At 32.0% G+C, this 20,912-nt stretch overlaps 1 protein-coding gene and 1 pseudogene across 1 annotated transcript in view; both read left to right on the top strand.

Annotated features, from left to right (window-relative positions):
- Nucleotides 1–20,912, top strand: part of LOC145258225 (uncharacterized) — a 371,050-nt gene that overhangs the window by 139,314 nt on the left and 210,824 nt on the right. Inside the window, exon 9 of the mRNA XM_080116177.1 lies at nt 12,205–12,260. Coding sequence (XP_079972303.1) covers nt 12,205–12,260 — 56 coding nt within the window. The remainder of the gene's footprint in view (nt 1–12,204; nt 12,261–20,912) is intronic.
- Nucleotides 1,166–1,292, top strand: LOC145258454 (U2 spliceosomal RNA; annotated as a pseudogene).

Genomic DNA, 20,912 nt, shown 5'->3' with positions numbered 1-20,912 from the left:
AAATTTTCTCATGGAAGTTCCGTAAAGAGATGTATAGAAAAGAAAGTTATTTGCTGCGATTGCAGCTAGGTAAATTCTTTCTATGAATGTTTTTGATAGAAGCGTCGAAATTGGAACTCAGTCGAGCACCTACTCTTCTATGTGAAAAAGCTGTAAGAAAGAAAAGAACTCACTCCCGTAAGATGGCAAAGTTAGTTTTATACTCTGCAAAGGCAAGAAAGAGTGTTTCATATGTGATAGAAGTCCTCCATCTTAGGACAGATCTAGCTCTCAGATAAGTAGCGGATTGCAACATTCGTAGTACAAAAACTAACTAAAACGTTACGCAAACTATAAGGCGTCGTTCCATGTAGATAAGTTCAAATATATTTACGAATTTACTAACATACATTTGAGATGTGAGACAAAAATACAGGTTGATCTTGTAATAATATGGAAATTTATGAAAAAGGCTCCGAATTATAAATACATCGTTAAACTGTGTCGGTGTTGCATGGTCAGAAAGGATAGCCATAACTACAAACATGACTCAAGTTTTGTGTGTCTGTATGTTCAGAGTGTAGGTGTATGCACACGTTTCAGTAATTACTGAATTGCACGTTCACTTACCGATATCTGTGTGAATAATTATAGATCTGTCGGAAACCCATGTTCTGGATTGTCTCTTGACAAATGACTCGAACGCCGAAGCGTTCAAAACAGCCACAGAAAACGTCAAGGAGACAGGTTACTTAAGTGCATTTTTAGTCGCGTGCAAGCAACTCTATAAGTCACTCTGTCGGCCCGTCGGTCCGTCGGTCGGTCGGTCGGTCTGTCGGTTTGTCTGTCGGTCTGTCGGTTTGTCCGTAAAACTTTTGTGCTTGGCCTTTTTGGTTAAGATCAAAGGTCTGTTGTTAATAGATGCTGTTCTTAGCTTTTAAAGCTTTTCTTGGCCTTTTGGCCAAGATCAAAGTGTAGTATCTTTTCCGGCAGATACTGCAAGCAAATACCATATGTGGGGGAAGCTCCACATATAAGACCTTCGTCAATGTAGGGGCAACCCTTCATACCAATTGTCACTATCCAGCTCCCCTAATCCCCGGGGAGTTGGTCCCCATTCCCCCTTCACTCCTCACATTAAAAATCGGCCTTGTGCCTAATTTGCTCGGTGGGGGAGCAAATAAATACCCTTTTCTTGGCCTTTTGGCCAAGATCAAAGTGTAGTATCTGTTCTTTCTACATGCTGCACTTATTGTGATATAAAGTGGGGGATTACTTTTCTGTATTAATTTAATGTAAAATGATCACCCACTTTACAACCAGTCAGTCTATAAGGCATTCAAATCATTCTCCAGATCATTCAAGTTGTTTTTGAAGGATTCAAGTTATTTTTTAAGCATTCAAGTCATTCTTAATGTCATTCAATTCATCCTTAAGTTCATTAAAGTCATTCTAAGTCATTTACCTTTTATTTATTTAAGTCATTTCAGCCCATTTTCGGTCATTTTAGTTTATCTTTAAGAATTTAATGTCAATCCTACATTCACGCATTCATTCATTACACGAGAGCACGCGACTAATGGCTATCGGCCTTGTTTAGAAAGATGATAGACAAATAGCTAGTCTCACTACACATTGTTACATTGTGTGTGTCCACTTTCGTATTGAGAACAGCGCCTAGAGCAAGTTCCCTGCTTGAAGTATCGCCAGACAAGAGATGGAAAATGTCCGCCCGGAAGTCTCGTGGTTTCGTTGACTTCAATTCTGCTGACCCTTAAATGTTGCTCAAGCTTTTACATGAAATCAACCGCCCCCGTTATGTAACAGTTTTGAGTAGAACAGTTTTTGTTGGTATAGTCAATGGTTGCTTCTTTTTCATTGTTAACATAATGTAAAGAGTATTTGGCAATGAGCCGATAGATCGGGGTTCAATCTTCGGTCGAGTCATACTAAATACTTAAAAATTATACTTGATGCCCCCTTGCTAAACATTCAGCATTATGAAGGAAGGATCAAGAGCAAGCGGAGTACTGTGTTCCTGAGGTGAGTAGTACTTGGAAAGTTTCACTTCAGTTAGATATAAAAAGACACGAAACGTATTTGTAGTGGTTTTAACTGGACGCGTTTATGCTGCGAATGTTTTATAGGTAGTGGTGGAAGTAGTGCCAGAGACTGGAGCTTATTCGAGCATCAACCATAGAAAATGAACATAGAATAGAGAAATAATAGCAACGGTTTTTACCTATATTAGATAGAAGCTACAAGGAAGAGATGTGAACTATATCCTATAGATCTCGATGTCGATGTATTTTGTTAAGGCAAGTAATTATGATTTAAAGTATTAGTGAATGGGCTCTAATTTTGACGCGTCCTATTCGTGATAATCAATTATTAAAGCCTAGAGTTAAAAAAATGGACGTACCTTGATCAAAACAGACTGTTGACTTTATACTAGAAACTAATGACAAAGAAGAAAAAGAAAAAATAATAAAAAATCAAGACACTTTGCAAGGCTTTTACTATTAACACACACAGCGAGAGAGAGAGAGAGAGAGAGAGAGAGAGAGAGAGAGAGAGAGAGAGAGAGAAAGACGTATGAACTGATTTTCTACATTTTTTTTGAATGATTGTACACGTAAGTAATATCGTTTATATTACAAATTAAAACGGAAATTACGTCATCATACGTAAGCCAAAATACAGTTAAAGGGAAATAACTCTCAACAGCATTTCACAAAGTCAAAGGGAGATAACTTCTAACATATTGTTAATTTAATAAATTTGAAGGTTGGTATATTATAAAAAAATACATACGATTTTTTCTTTATGATGAGTTCTAATTATAAGGCCCGGGACTATTATTTTTAAAATATGATAAAGACGCTTACTTAAGTTAGTAAAATATGAGTTATCTAAGTCAACGTACCATGTCTCAACCCGTGTTTTAGAATAGTATTTATCAAGAGATTGCTTTGTTTAAATAGTATTTTTTGCAATCAGAAACTAATACTTTTTTTAACACAGAACATTACGATTTTTGTATTGTTTGAAAATTTGAAACAGTAGCTGTAATTTGTAAACTAATAATCCGAGTGGGCTCAACTTTTCACACATGCTATTTGAAGATTAGTAATTTATAAAACCCAGATCTTTTCTTTATTAGGGATGATGTCTTCAAGTAAGGTCCGGGACATATTGAATGATGTAGATATTTTAAGAAACCTGAGAAAGACGATCATGTTAGTTCTTGCAACTTTGATATGGCAGTATTATAAGGTTGTGATTTTCGCTATTTAATAGAATGTGTGTCATTCTGAAACATAAACAACAAAAACAAACGTTTCTTCCTTGACATGCACGTTGACTTCATGCGATTGCGCATGTATCGTAAGACAAAAGGAGAAAAACCCCGTCTGGAAATCAACTGATTTCGTCGATTTCCGTTCTGAGGATATGTCTAACCCTTAAGTGTCCCTCAAACTTTTCACTTTAATCAACGGCCATCCTTATGAAACAGTTATAAGAACCGTTTTCCTTGGTATAGTCTATGATTGCTTATTTTTATTGTTGTTGTTGCAGCAGTAGCTGTGCAAAAAAGAAGAACTGATTATTTAGTATATTGTTATTTTTGTATTAATGAGTCATCGCTTATCAAGGCTCAAAGTCCATTCAAAGACAAGGGCGTATTTTTTCTTAAATTAGGGGTACTATCTCTAAGTCAGGCCCTGAACTTATTGTGTGATGTGTTATTTTGAAAGCCTGGCAGAGACTCTTACTTCAGTTAATAGAATGAGTTATTTTTTAATGTTAGTTCTTGCGACTTATATGGCAGAATTTTAATGCTTTTTTCCGTCGTGATTTGATCTTTCTACAGATATGTGTGTCATTTTTGAGCAGACAAAAACGTTTTCTCTATGAAGTGCACTTAGACATCATGAGATTGTGTTTCTATCTACGCGCGGCATTGCAGAAAGAATGGTAGGGGTAAGATAATGGCGAATGTTCTGAGTGGTTGATTGGCTGAGTCGTGTAGGTTCGCGCACTGAACGTAATAATTACCTAATGGCATCATTATTGCACGAGGAAGATGATGAAGTAAAAACTTTTTGAGTCCTACAGCAATTTCAAAGTGGCCTGGGAAAGATGCTAGTAAAGGAGGGGGATGCTTGTAAGAAAAAAAATTACAAAATAAAGACTTTTGTTGAATAAAAAACTGTGTCTGCATTTTCCCCCCAAACGAATTAATAATGATGTAGAAGAAGCAAACACTAAGTGAACTTCTTCTTCTTCTTCTTCTTCTTCTTCTTCTTCTTCTTCTTCTTCTTCTTCTTCTTCTTATTCTTCTTATTCTTCTTATTCTTATTCTTGTATTCTTATTTTTATTTATTTGTTCTTATTTTCAATTCTCTTCTTATTCATTTTTTAAAATTATTTTTTCTTTTTATGGGATTTTCTTTTTTCTTTTAGTATCCATTTTCTCACCTCCTTTGTCTTTCTGCCTATTATTATTATTATTATTATTATTATTATTAGTAGTAGTAGTAGTAGTATTAGTATTAGTAATAGTAGTAGTAGTAGTAGTAGTAGTAGAAAAATGTATTAAATTCTGAGGAAAGAGTACATTTCCGAAATATTAATTTTAAACAAAAAAATATTTGTTTATTTTTCATAATATTGCATCGTAATTTGGCTTTTAAACGTATCTATTACGTATTTTATTTGAAAATTCAATCAACGCTTCTATCAAAGAAATCACAACCCTGACGTTCATATCGCGTTCGCTAATACATTCTCTCAGCATTTCAAAATAACACCGCAGACAACAACACGTGGACTAACTGAGTTTTTTTCTTCAATTTAACACCATAGTGAGAAAATTAAAAAGGAAGAAAAAATGTATAAAATTCTGAGGAAGGAATATATCTCAGAAATATTAATTTTAAGCAAATAAATGTTTGTTTATTTTCATAATACTGCGTTGTAATTTGGCTTTTAAACGTATCTTACATGTATTTTATTTTCAAATTCAATCAACGCTTCTATTACAGAAAATACACCCTGACAGATTGTGACGTGGCCGTCCCAGGTGGCGATTGGGATCCCCACTGTTGGGGGAGGGACTGACACTCGCCAAACACTGGATAATGCCGGCCAGAAAGGTTTTTTTTATTCTTTAAGTATCGTTGTGTGCCCGGGCGACGGCAACCAACCCTGCTGAGAGAAAGATTGGATTATAAATTTCATTGTTTTATGAAAGTGACAACTTAATGTCACTTTGAGAGACGTTACGAAAACATAATTTCGTTTTCTATGTCAACGAGTTATGGCTCAGGGTTGTTGGCCTTTGAGTGCAGTTACCCGATCGACAAGGCCACGAGCTTGACCTTTCGGGGTATGAACTGGCATAATCGCAGGTGCACACGGGAAAAAGGACATCCCCTGAGGTGACGTAACTAGTTGCGAATGGTCCAAGAGCGGCCCCGATCCACATCTCACCTCGCTATATGAACGGATCCCCACGGCGAAACCGGCAGAATCGAGCTGAGGCTTGGAGAGAATCAAGCACAATCGAAGAGTCGCCATCCCCTCTATTTCCGCATCATTCCACCGCTCTACCGAGAGAGAAATTAATCTATTTTTGACTCAGCGGAGTCTGTCAAAATCAACACTGAACTACGGACAATTGTATATAACTATGTATATTGCATATGCTATCTTGAAATAATCAGTAGAATAGATAACTGAGTTGTTTACTTCTTTTGCGTGCATGAGATTGCTTCCCTTCCAGCACGACAGATCGAAAAGGCGGCATATCAACCCGATCGTGAAATTTTTAAATAAATATTATATTTGCAGTAAATTATTCAGATTGATGTATAAAACATAGTTTCACTCGTCACAATATATTTCTGGTAATGTTGGATGAATAGAAAGAATTTGGGTTGCAAATCTAATGGTTTTGGTGTTGCAAAATTGATTTTTTTACATAGGAGTCACCACTTATCAAGGCATCGTGGTCACTCGAGGATAAGAGTTACTGAGTGTACAGTAGTCAGTGAGATAATATAGTAATCGTTAGTAGTGGGAATTTAATAAATTGGATTACTTAAGGGGACGGTATATCGAGAATTTGTATACGCTGGACTTGAAGACAACGAAATTGTAGTCAGATAGAAAAGAGGCAAATGGAAGAGAGTTCCATAGGCGTGCAGTTCTAAGAAAGAAGCTTTTTTCATGGAATCTACGTTTAGGTTTAGGCACAGATAAAGAATGGGGAAAATTACTGATAGTGGTCTCAACTAAATGAGTGTTTTTCGTGAAAGTTTGTCGATAAACTTTTGTGATAAATATGTACTTTTAAACAAAGAGTAATTAATCCTTTTTAAAAATTTTACTTTATTATTATTTTGATTTATTTATTTTTAGTCAATTTATTTTTGTCAGGTCGTTTTATTGGAGGAGTATTTTAACTAAATGTAGTTTATTAAACGCATATTATTATTACTAAAACATATAATTATTAATTTATAATGTTTTCTTTCAAATTAAAAAGCATTGTTCATATTTGTATGCAATGTTATCAGTCGTGTTGACTCGGAAATGACTTTCATTAGGGATTAATCATTCATGATGATAATACTCGTCATTACTAGGGCTATGACAACAGCATATTCTTGTCATTTTTTGACTCTCGGTTATATATCCGACACAGACACAATTAATCAACCGAGAACCACATCACTCTACATAAAAAACATATAAGATATCAATGGATATATACATGAGAATCAAAACAAGGAAAAGAATATGCTGTTGTCATAGCCCTAATCATCACTAGGGCTATGACAACAGAATATTCTTATCATTATTTTGACTCTCGAGTATATATACACAGTTAGGCACAGTTAATCAACCGAGAACAACATCACTCTATATAAAAGCGTATAAGATATCAACGGATACACAATCGAGAGTCAAAACAATGAAAAGAATATGCTGTTGTCCTAGCCTAAGTCATCACTCATCATTAATGACTAAATATCCCATAAAATTTGCTTGTTAAGAAATCTTGCCCTATCCTGCATATTCTCCTGACCTTGCTTTCTCGGATTATAACATATTGCAATACTATTTAAATGGCCTTAGGTTAATATCACAAGACTAGATTGAACATGTCAAACTCATATTTTAAATCAAAACCCGGAGAATTTCATAAGCAAAGCATTTGATAGCTTCCTTCAGTCGTGACAGACTATGGATACCACTGTAAGGATGTCTGCGTGTGAAATTTTGAGGCAAGGGTTGCGCAATCTCTTACCACACATCTTCTGAGTCGAGTTGTTAAATACCACCGTCAAATGCAGGTTAATAGAGCCCGGAAACAATGCCAGAATAAGCTGCTTGCACGTAAAGTACACATACAAATGGGCATCTATCTGGTACAACCAAGACTCAACGTCTTAATCGCCAACATTAAATTTTTTAATATAATAAATTGCGTACATAGTACTGTTTTTTATATAATCCGTTGTGTATATAGTATTATTTTTATATAATTCATTGCGTACATAGTAATATTTCTTATATATTTAGTTGCGTTCATAGTACTATTTTTTATATAATTAGTTGCGAACATAGTATTATTTTTTTATATAATTAGTTGCGTATATAGTACTAATTTTTATATAATTAGTTGCGTACATAGTAATTTTTTTTCTAATAGGTTGCGTACATAGTACTATTTTTTATATAATTAGCTGCGTACATACTACTATTTTTATATAAAATTAGTTGCGTATATAGTACTATTTTTTATATGATTAGTTGCGTACATAGTACTATTTTTTACATAATTAGTTGCGTACACAGTCCTATTTTTAATATAATTAGTTGTGCACATAGTACTATTTATATATATATATATATATATATATATATAAATATATTTTGTTGCGTACATAGTACTATTTTTATATAATTAGTTGCGTACATAGTAATATTTTTTGTATAATTATTTGCGTACATAGAATTATTTTTAATATTATAAGTTGCGTACATAGTACTATTTTTTATATAATTAATTGCGTACATATTACTATTTTGTTATATAATTAGTTGTGTACATAGTACTATTTTTAATATAATTAGTTGCGTACATAGAACTATTTTTTAATATAATTAGTTGCGTACAAAGTACTATTTTTTAATATAATTAGTTGCGTAGTACTACTTTTCTTATATAATTAGTTGCGTAAATAGTACTATTTTTTAATATAATTATTTGCGTACATAGTACTTTTTTTTAATATAATTATATAAATTATTTTTTAATATAATTATATAAAAATTAGTACTATGTACGCAACGTACATAGTACTATTTTTTTATATAATTAGTACCGTACATAATATTATTTTTTATATAATTAGTTGCGTTCATAGTACTATTTTTTTATATAATTAGTTGCGTACATAGCACTATTTTATATAATTAGTTGCTATTTTTGTAAATATAACTTTTTATATAATTAGTTGCGTGCATAGTAATATTTTTATTCTAATTGGTTGCGTATAGAGTACTATTTTCATATAATTCGTGGTGTACATGGTACTGTTTTTTTATATAATTAGTTGCGTACATAGTACTATTTTTTATATCACTAGTTGCGTACATTGTACTATTTTTTAATATAATTAGTTGCGTACATAGTACTATTTTTTATATAATTTGTTGGGTAGATATTACTATTTTTTATATAATAAGTTACGTACATAGTACTATTTTTTATATAATAAGTTACGTACATAGTACTATTTTTTATATATTTAGTTGCGTACATAGTACTATTTTTTATATAATTAGTTGCCTACATATTACTAATTTCTACATGATTCGTTGCGTACATAATAATATTCTTTTATATAATTAGATTTTCTATAATAAGTTTCGTACAAAGTACTTTTTTATATAATTAGTTGCGTACATAGTACTAAATTTTATATAATAAGTTGCGTACATAGTACTATTTTTTATACAATTAGTTTTGTACACAGTACTATTTTTTATATATACTTAATTGAGTACACAGTATTATTTTTTAATATAGTTAGTTGCGTACATAGTACTATTTTTTATATAATTAGTTGCATACATAGTATTACCTTTTATATAATTAGTTTCATACATAGTACTTTTCTTTAATATAGTTAGTTGCGTATATAATACTATTTTTCATATAATTAGTTGCGTACGTATTACTATTTTTGACATAATTAATTGCGTACATATTACTATTTTGTTATATAATTAGTTGCGTATATATATTTTTTATATAATTAGTTGCGTACATAGTAATATTTTTGATATATTTAGTTGCGCACGTAGTACTATTTTTTATATAATTAGTTGCGTACATAATACCATTTTTTTATCTTATTAGTTGCGTACATAGTACTTTTTATTTATATAATTAGTTGCGTACATAGTACTATTTTTAGATATAATAAGTTGCGTACATAGTACTATCTTTTAATATAATTAGTTGCGTACATTGTACTATTTTTTAATATAACTAGTTGCGTACATAATACTATTTTTAATATTATTAGTTGCGTAAATAGTACTATTTTTTATATAATACTTTCGTACATATTACTATTTTAAATGTAATTAGTGGCGTTCATAGTGAAATTTTTGTTAAAGTATAATTAGTTGCATACATAGTACTATTTTCTAATTTGTTTCGTACATAGTACTATTTTTCATATAGTTAGTTGCGTACATAGTACTATTTTTAATTTATTTGCGAATATAGTACTATTTTTTCTATAATTATTTGCGTACATAGTACTATTTTTTCTAATTAGTTGCGTATATTGTACCATTTTTTATATAATTAGTTTCCTACATAATACTATTTTTAATATAATTAGTTACGTACATAATACTATTTTTACTATAATTAGTTGCGTACATAGTACTATTTTTTTATAATAAGTTGCGTACATAGTACTATTTTTAATATAATTAGTTGTGTACATATTACCATTTTTTAATATAATTAGTTGCGTACATAATACTATTTTTATATAATTAGTTGCGTACATAGTACTATTTTTATATAAATTAGTTGCGTACATATTACTATTTTTTATATAATTAGTTGCGTACATAGTACTATTTTATATAATTAGTTGCGTACAGAGTACTATTTTTTAATATAATTAGTTGTGTACATAGTAGTATTTTTTTATATAATTAGTTGCGTTCATAGTACTATTTTTTAATATAATTAGTTGTATACATTATACTATTTTTTATATAATTAGTTGCGTTCATAGTATTATTTTTATATAATTAGTTGTTTTCATAGTACTATTTTTATATAATTAGTTGCGTTCATAGTACTATTTTTTGTATAATTAGTTGTGTACATAGTACGCCTTTTTAATATAATTAGTTGCGTTCATAGTCCTATTTATAAAACAATTAGTTGTGTACATAGTACTATTTTTTATAAATTAGTTGCGTTCATAGTACTATTTTTTGTATAATTAGTTGTGTACATAGTACGCCTTTTTAATATAATTAGTTGCGTTCATAGTACTATTTTTTATATAATTAGTTGCGTACATAGTACTACTCTTTACTATAATTAGTTTTGTACATTTTTAATATCATTAGTAGTGTTCATAGTACTATTTTTAATATAATTAGTTGTGTACATAATACTATTTTTTGATATAATTAGTTGCGTACATAGTACTATTTTCATATATAAGTATTTGCGTACATAGTACTATTTTTTATATATAATCATTTGCGTACATAGTATTATTTTTTTATATAATTAGTTGTGTATATAGTACTATTTTTTATATAATTAATTGTGTACATAGTCCTTTTTTAATATAATTAATTGTGTACATAGTCCTTTTTTAATATAATTAGTAGTGTTCATAGTACTATTTTTTAATATAATTAGCAGTGTACATAGTACTATTTTTTAATATAATTAGTTGCGTACATGGTACTATTTTTTATATATAATCATTTGCGTACATAGTACTGATATTTTATATAATTAGTTGTGTACATAGTACTATTTTTAATATAATTTGTTGCATTCATAGTAATATTTTTTATACACACCCCATGTATATATATATATATATATATATATATATATATATATATATATATATATATATAATAAAGTTAAATCAGAACAATACAAATCAATTAGCCATATCTCACTATATATATATATATATATATATATATATATATATATATATATATATATATATATATATATATATATATATATATACTAGTAGAGAGACCTTACGTTTCCCGGTATTGAATGATGGATGTTCAACAAATGTTTCGCACTTTCATTGGTGAAATCAACCATTTTTCAAGCAAATCGATTACCTATCTCTAGTTGGGTATCCATCGCGGTGCCGCTGGGACAAATTTCACATGCTTCTCGCGGTGACTTAGTCTACAATACATGATAGTCTACATTGCATTGTAGAGACCTAGTGTTGATTTTATTATTTTTTAAAAAATATATAATGGCTTGAATTAAAGTTTATAATGCAAAAGTCAATTATCATGATTCAATTGTGCTCTAAACAGAAAAATTCATTTCAAACGCGCCCTCATCATATCAAAGAACGTATTGTTGATTTTATATGCCTATTCTTTCTGCTTGTGCGGTGATAATGGTTTGAATTTAAGTTTAAAATGTAAAAATCAAGTATCATGCGACAGTTGTGATTTGAACAGAAACGCTCATTTCGAACGCGCATTTTTGATATCACATAACGTACTGTTGATTTTATAGTTTATGGCCTTTTCTGCTTGTGTGGTAATAAATCTGCTCAAATGCACTTGTGATGTTAGGCTGTTTAAGGTGTTAACATCGTCAAAATCGCTTGTTCCTTTTTTTGTCAGATTTTTTCGGTTATCGGTACTCATCGAAGACATTCCTATAAAAAATCTATCTAAGAACACCTCCAGACACATAGTCATTTGTGTGAAATTTAACAAAATCGGCCCGACCCTTTTGGAGCCAACGGGATATAACTTTTGCCCATTACAACGGCCAAAGTCTAATTGCTATAATAATGACGACGATTGTGATGAGCTGATTTGATTTTTTTCGGCTTCTTTTTTATTAGTTTATTTCGGTTTGAAACTTTTTTTTTCTACTTGTAGATTTTAAATCTCTCTGATAATAAACTGACCAGATTGGATTTTATTGGAAATCAAAGGTGAGTTTATGTTTCTTTTGTTTTCCGTGTGTTTTTTTTTATCACTATTTTATCCGGACAAAATATTATTAATTTGCGAAGCTAAAAAAAAATGTACTGAATGAAATAAAAAAAAAATGATGATGTGTGAGAATTCAAATTAAGCCAATAACTAACGTTTTGACCGATGTAACCTCTGATCTTCTTCAGATGTATCTTGTCAAACTCGGCATTTTTTTTTTGCCGAACTCAGGAATCTGTACGGAATTTCGAACGAAACTCGTGGATTAAATTACGGCTTCTGTTCGAAATTTCGTGTAGATTGCCGAGTTCGACAGAAAGTTTCCCAAGTTTGACAAAATCGGAGGTTGCATCGATCGAAACGTTGTGAAAGTAACGCTCAAGATCAGAACAGTAATCTGAATGATGCCAATAATAAGAATGTGGTTGTTTGTTTGGGATTAAAATGAATTATTTGCCACACCAGCGTCGTAATTTTTTAGACAACACCCCGGCGAAGTTGACTTTAGCAGTCTGTGTTGCATAATATTATCTAAACGAAAACTTTTTACTTATGAATTAATCTTTTGTGTGTAATCATACGACATTTTCCACACTTCTTACGCAGTACTTTTAAAGATACGACACCTTTCAAGCTATGCAGATATGACAGTAGAGGGCATATAAGGCAGTGATTCTTTGTATGCCCCCCCCTCTTCACATTTCCTGATTGTTGGATCGATTTTGTAGCTGTATCTGTCTATAGCAGTTTTTAATCCATTATCCATGTTATCGGGTGGTAAAGTGTCTTTTAATTGTAACGTTGTCGTTAATATGTTAACAAACCCAACACGTTGTAGACTCCATCGCAAGGAAACAAACAAACAAACAAACAAACAAAAAGAACAAAACTCGATTCACTTTTACTTTTTTTTTAACGAAGCCTTTATATCGGGTATTTCCAACCACGCATTTTTTCTAAGCTACTTAAACAGTTCATGTCTCCTTTTCCGGCCGAATGTGAATTTTCGTCTCTCTCTAACGCCCCCACGCCTCCGAACCCGTATCAAATCTCACTTCTCCGTGTTTCAACACGTCCTTTTTCGCTCCCTCGTGTGTCGGACACGTATCGAAATCGTTTGCATCTCGAATTCTCTACGTCTTGAACACGTTTCTAATACCTGCTTCTCTGAACACATGTGTCCATTTTATTTCTGCTATGACGTCACATCGCACAACTGGCTTGGTCATTTGCATATGGCTACTACTAATCCAGCATCAGCGGCTGTATTACACAACTCACAGTGATTCTGAGCTAAAAAGGGAGAATAGGTTCAGAAGGATATTCCCATGTAAGTAGGAGGGAGTCATTCTCTTCCCCTTTGATCTACAGCTTCCTGAGATGTTAGCAAGGTCTCATTATGGCTTAGGAAGCTTCTCCTTGACTACAGTCGTTGGTTCACGTCCATGACTGGTAGCTTCATGATCTCTACTCGGTTATCAAATTCCCATCTAATATTTGCCAGCAAAGAGGTAAAGGTTGTTCAATTTGGTACGCTTCACGTAATTAGTGATCTAGCGGCAGGTCTTGTTCAACGCTGGTTCTATTTATATAAGGTCAAGCGTGGATTTCATGAAAAGCTTTCTATGGAACGAACTGGATTCGAACTTGGCGTACACAGGTTTTCAGTCCGCGACGTTAACAACTCAGCCATAGTAATTTATCTAATTTAATAGCATGAGTGTTTATGAATGTATTATAGTAAAACGAATTGTAAAATGTATTTTAAAATTCATAAATAAATTAATTTGAGCAAAATGTTATCAGTGTTATTTATTGCGTAGAGTAATATGCTTTTGAAGTTTAACATTGATATGATTTGCTAGGTGAATTGAGTTATTAGGAATTAGTGTTAGACGAGGAATCGGTATCGGAATCGGTATCGGAAAAATCTGTACCGATTTTCGATACCAAAACGATTCTTTTAATTGTCATTTTTATTTAATTTTGTTTAAAGCAAAATCTTCCATTGCTGATAATAAAATAAAACAATAAATATTTATTGATTTTAAATCACTAGTGAAGCTAAAATCGATAAATTTTCCCTCACAAGTATATTTTTACGTTTAGGAAAATATCTGCACATTTAACAGGTGTGTTTCTATGGTAATCAGAGAAAAATACAGCTATATAGTTAAATATGTAGAGATTTATAAAGAATCGGAATCGGTAATTGTATCAGAATCGGGAAAATATTTGAATCGTCCTATCACTATTAGGAAGTATTGGCAATGCAATCACCTACGGCTGCAGTTCGATATTTACTGTTCATATATCACCAGTTAGCTAAAAGGGAATATTTGAAGTTGGGTTCTCATGTTCGGTTTCAGTTTAAATGTTAATAAGTGATCATAAATGCAAAATTCCGGTATGTGAGATGACTTAATTTTTACTTTTAAGCGAGAACTTTCTCGACATCGAAGGTTCAATTCCTACTAAAAACAGTAATCATAAGCATAGGATAAAATTAAACGCTTTACAAGGTTATGGGTGACAGAACGAGAACAATTTACTCCATAGATTTAAATAAATTTTTCTGTTCGAAATTACGTAAGCTTGAAAAAAAAAAGGACCAGAAGAAAGTCGGAGGTTTTATCGGCCGAAACATTGTGAATATAAAACCAAGATGAGAATAATTGCCGAATAATATAAATAATACAAAGGTTTTTTCAAGATCGACTTGCTGGTTACCAAGTTGAAATGCCGCAGCTTAAGAAGGTCGGAGGTTACATCGGCTGAAAGGTTGTAAATATGAAACCAAGATGAGAATAGTAATTCGAACAATATAAATAATATAACAGTTTTCAGGTTCAACTTGAAGATTCCCAAGTATAATAAATGGCCATTAAGAAGGTCGGGGTAGCATCGTCCGAAACGTTGTGACAATAACAACCGACATAAAAGTGGGAGTCCGAATAATCAAAATAATCTATATATTAATACGATAGCGAGTCTGTTATTTTTCTGTGTCACGCTTACATCCGGATCGTTTAATTGTTATGTACTTAAATTTCTTGTCATAAATAATTTTACCAAGAATTCTTTTAGTTTTGGTTTCGGTTTCGGTTATAACTGATGTCACTCCAGTAATCTATTTTTTTTATAAATAAATTTTTCAAGAATTTTTCATAAGTTTTGTTTTCAGTTTCGATTATGACTGAAGGAACTCAAATTATATATATATATATATATATATATATATATATATATATATATATATATATATATATATATATTTTTTTTTTTTTTTTACATTAGTTTTTATTTTGGTTTCGAATGAAGCTAATGTACCAGAATCATATGAATATATTTTTTTCATTTTTGAAATTGCAACTTTATAATATATAAAAATCGATAGAACATCAACTCTATAATAATATATACGAAATCTGCAAGAATGAACATATCATATTTAAACGTACTTTACGACCGCGCTATGCCGGGCGTTCGTGCTAGCTTAGATAAATACTTTTACATTTTTAACAAAAAAGTTACAATAATATCAGAGCGTCTCCATTTACGCTGAACATCTACAGAATGCCAAGGTCAATATGTTACAGATGGATGAGTCCTCTGTGGAATTTCCACAGGTCCCGCTAATATGAAATTAATTCGTAAAGCACATTATTCTAATTACTTTAAAGTCAGCATTGAAATTCTGATTATTTGGTACCAGCTTAGAACTAAAAACAATGAAAACCAAATATTTACAAAAAACAAAAACACAAAGAAAAAACAAAATAAATTCTTCTTCTTCTTCTTCTTCTTCTTCTTCTTATTATTATTATTATTATTAATAATAATAATAATAATAATAATAATAATAATAATAATAGTAATAAACAATACAATTCCCTAAAGAACAAGGAATCGCGTGATTTATTTTTGTGAGATCTCATCTGAGAAAAATATACAGCATAGAATAATTATATTTTTTGCTCGAGAAACAAGAGTAAAAATCCAAAGTAAAAAAAAAAAAAAGAAAAAAATGTCCCATTTTTTTCTTTTTTTTTCTCCCAAGGCAGTAATATAATGAAATATAATTTCCTTATTTTTAGTCTATCATTAAAATTGCCCGACATAAATTATACCAAAGATGAATCAGGCCATTTACATATATTCACGCATATTATCTTTCATGTGTAAGTTTATGAAGGCGTGTATTTAGAAATAGACATCTTTTTTCCTATACTCAATTCGCAACTTAATTCTTATAGTCTATCTTTATATATTAGTCTTTTCTAAATTTTTATGGATTAGAATTGATCTGGTAGAGTAACATCACGAGGAGAAGGTGCATCATTCTTCGTATGAGCAAGTTTGTCGACGTCTTTATATTAAGTGCTCGTTTGAGCTCCAATCTATGGTCCCCCCCTCGCCAAACATTCACGAGAAACACTCGTTTGGCTGTAAACACTATCAACAATTTCCCCCACCCTTTATCTGTGCCTAAACCTAAACGTATTATACATTCCATGAACTAAGTTTCTTTCTTAGAACTGCACACCTATGGAACTCTCTTCTGTTTGCCTGCTTTCCAGCTGACTACAATATGACCGTCTTCAAGTCCAATGTAAACAAGTTCTGGATGAACCGTCCCCTTAAGTAATCCAATTTAGGAAATTTACACTTCTAACGATTACATATACATATATTATCCTTTTGACCAATGTACACTCTTTAACCCTTATCCTCGAGTGACCTCTGGGCCTTGATAAGCGGTTATTCCTTTGTAAAAAAATATTTGGTCATAGTTTATTCGTCGGTTGAAGTATCGTGTCTCTCGGTGATGGTGGAAGTATCCTCATACCAGGTTGGCCTGACAAATACTCACACAAGAGACTGAAGACTGGAGACGGTGTGCCAAGTTTGAATCACGTCCGTTCCACAGAAACACTTTCACTTATGGATGTTGGCAACGCTCACGTGGTCCATCCCAATGTGTTTCTAGAAATAATTCTAACTAGAAAGATATAGAGGAAACAATCATCATCTAATTCATGCGAAAGGAATGGATGATACCCAACAACAACAACAACAACAACAACAACAACAACAACAACAACAACAACAACAACAACAACAACAACAACAACAACAACAACAACAACAACAACAACAACAACAACAACAACAACAACAACAACAACAACAACAACAACAACAACAACAACAACAACAACAACAACAACAACAACAACAACAACAACAACAACAACAACAACAACAACAACAACAACAACAACAACAACAACAACAACAACAACAACAACAACAACAACAACAACAACAACAACAACAACAACAACAACAACAACAACAACAACAACAACAACAACAACAACAACAACAACAACAACAAGAAGAAGAAGAAGAAGTAGAAGAAGAAGAACAACAACAGCAGCAACAACAACAACAAGAAGAAGAAGAAGAAGTAGAAGAAGAAGAACAACAACAGCAGCAACAACAACAGCAATAATTATAGGAAATAATTGCGGGTCAATTGTGGACGATTTCAATTTGTTAATTGCGAATTTATTGATTGTTAATCTGTTTATATGCAAGAAAATCTCATTAAATAGATGCGCATCGTTTTAACCCGAGTTGAATTCCTTCTTTTTTCTTTTTATTTTTCCCCATGTCCGACAAATACAGATGATGTCATTAAATTTCAAATTCGATTACTTTTCTGTAATAATATCTGCTATATTTTCTGTAATAATATTTCCTATATTCTGAACGCAAACACTTCAGTTTCAGTATATATATATATATATATATATATATATATATATATATATATATATATATATATATATATATATATAACAATAAAATAAAAAACGGATCAGGTGCGCTTGAAAGCCAAATCACAACGCAATATTACGAAAATAAACAAATATTTTACTTGTTTAAAATTTATATATATTTATAGATATATATTATTCCTTAATTGGTCTTAATTTTTGAGATGAGCATTATATATATTAATTTATTTTTATTTCGGACTATTATTCTCATCTTTATTAGCTGTTGTTTTTCATCTTTTATTGTATTGGTTTGTTTATTAAATAATAAACGTGGATTTATAAGATCAAAGAATCCAACCTTGATCGCCCTTCGGGGCCCGTGGCGCAGTTGATAGAGACGTTGAATCTCTGCAGTTCCAGATGAACATTGTCTGAAGATAGCGGTTTTAATCCCACCCAAAGCGTGCCAGAGGTTTACTTGGCCAAAAATGTGGTGAGACGACAACAACTACGGATGGCAGTGATGGCTGAGAATGCAGTTAGGAGATTCGAAGTTCCTATCCGTCGCGGTTACCACCTGACGAAGGCCAGAGGAATAGTTGGCCGAAACGTTGTGAATAAACAAACCAATAAAAGATGAAAAACAACTAATAAAGATGAGAATAATAGTCCGAAATAAAAATAAATTAAGATATTTATCGATATATTTATAAATTTCAAACAAGTAAAATATTTGTTTATTCTCATAATATTGCGTTGTGATTTGGCTTTCAAGCGCACCTGATGTGTATTTTATTTTATTCAAATTAAATCAACGTTTCTGTAATGAAACTCACACCGCCCTCTCTCTCTCTCTCTCACACACACACACACACACATATATATGTACGAAGGGAATTCATAAAGTGATATCCTTAACCCACTTACAGTTGTCTGATATATTTAAAATTTTGTGAAATGATTTATATCTGTTTGATTTATGTGGCAAATTACAGCTCTGAATTAATTGTGGTGTCTGATTTATAGGTGTTTGAACTGAGTCATTAGTGAATTGGAGTCTGTTGAGTGTTGCGCAGTGATCCGGTTTAATATTTGAAAGGACGCACAGCACAGGAGACTTTTGAGGAAATAAAATAAAAGTATGATAATGATGTCTCACTATATGACCTGGCACCGTAAAATCAAACCTGGTCGAAAATCTGTGGAAAGAGCTCTCAAACCGAGTGATACCCTTCCACCGTTGTCAGTCAAGTTAAAGCTGCCATTTTGTAAGATCGACAGGTACATATTCACCAAGATAGTCCACGAGATTAAGATTAGTAAAGGCCTGTGGAAACTATCCTTTATAACCGTTGACAAATGTCTATCAGATGGATTCCCAGATTGCTGAGATTTTTTTCAGAAGCGAAAATGGACGGAGTGCTTGAGGATGAATTTGAGATGCGTGAAGAAGACGAGTCAAAGGTTTTCAAAAGGCTGATGGCACGTAATGAAAGATGAATCTATTACCATGATTCAGAGATCAAAGCCTAGTCAATGCAATGAAAGCACCTGGACTCATCACCTTCAAAGAAAGCAAGTGTTCATCTCGCCTCTGTTAAGGTCATGCGCACAGTTTTCCGGGACGAGAGTGGAGTAGTGATTACAGATTTCCTTGCAAATGATACCGCAATTACACGATTATGTTGTTCTTGACTTTTGAGGAAATTAAGAGAAGCTACAAAAATCAATTGCCTTAGAAAATCCATTCTTGGTCTTTGATTTGCCAACGTCCAGAAACCTTCGAATCATTTGGTTATTCGGACTACCGTTCACATCTTGTAATACTCGATTCTTACATTTATTGCTATCGACAAAAAACAAACAACAAAAAAAACAACAACAAAAACAAAACAAAAAACAAAACAAAAAACCAAAAAAAAAAACAAAAAAAACAAAAAACAAAACAAAACAAACAAACAAAAAAACAAAAAACAAAAAACAGAATTACATACTTGATCACTGGTAATTCTGTTTCCCCCAACCCGTTTTAACAATACGTATCCTTATCTTTCTCTCTTTTATCTCCCTCAGTTTCCCATTTTTCTTTCACCTCCGGAATAAGTAATTTCTGAATTCGACAAGATAACCTGAAGAAGGTCGGAGGTTACACCGTTGTGAAGATAACACTGAAGATGAGAGCTGTGGTTCAAATAATCCAAATAGTACGAAGTATCAATTCTCATCCCAAAAAGTCAGAAACATAATGCAGAAATATCTTGCAAACATGCAAACATCTTGTCAAACTTCACACCCTGGTTGGCCCTACGAATCTGATGCCTATCACAGTTACCCCTTACACTTCCTCAGCAATATGCATTGTCAGGGATGAATCAATAATTATAAGCGAATCTTAAAATGAACAGTAAAGAACTGATTTATTTCATTCTTGACTGAAGAATAGAAGTTCACCAAACATATAAATCTCATCTGTCTGTTTAAATGTATGTATGTATGTATGTATGTATGTATGTCTCGCAAAAACTTTCAACAGAGGCGACAGATTTTCACGAGATGGGTGTCATTTTGAAGCTCGACCTTCAGATGCCAAATATCGAAAAATTGGCCCAAAATATGAATTCCTTCACCCTCAACTGTACACTTTTCTACAGAGAGGGGTCACTTTTCTCACCAATATTTTCGAAAGTCATCGCCTCTTTTCGATTGTCTAGCCTTAATTTAAATTTATGTCACTTCCGGTTTGGCGATGGGCGCAACAGCTAACGCGTCACGTTTTTTTTCACTTTCTTTTCCTCCTTCGCGGTACGGCTTCGAGCCTGCCTGCTTGCTACCACTGTTTTTTTTTGCGCTCACAATATTCCT

This window comes from Euprymna scolopes, chromosome 33 (genome assembly GCF_053919585.1).
Source record: "Euprymna scolopes isolate OS-2025 chromosome 33, ASM5391958v1, whole genome shotgun sequence".
Classification (NCBI taxonomy): domain Eukaryota; kingdom Metazoa; phylum Mollusca; class Cephalopoda; order Sepiida; family Sepiolidae; genus Euprymna; species Euprymna scolopes.
This window is presented reverse-complemented; position numbering and strand designations above follow the sequence as displayed.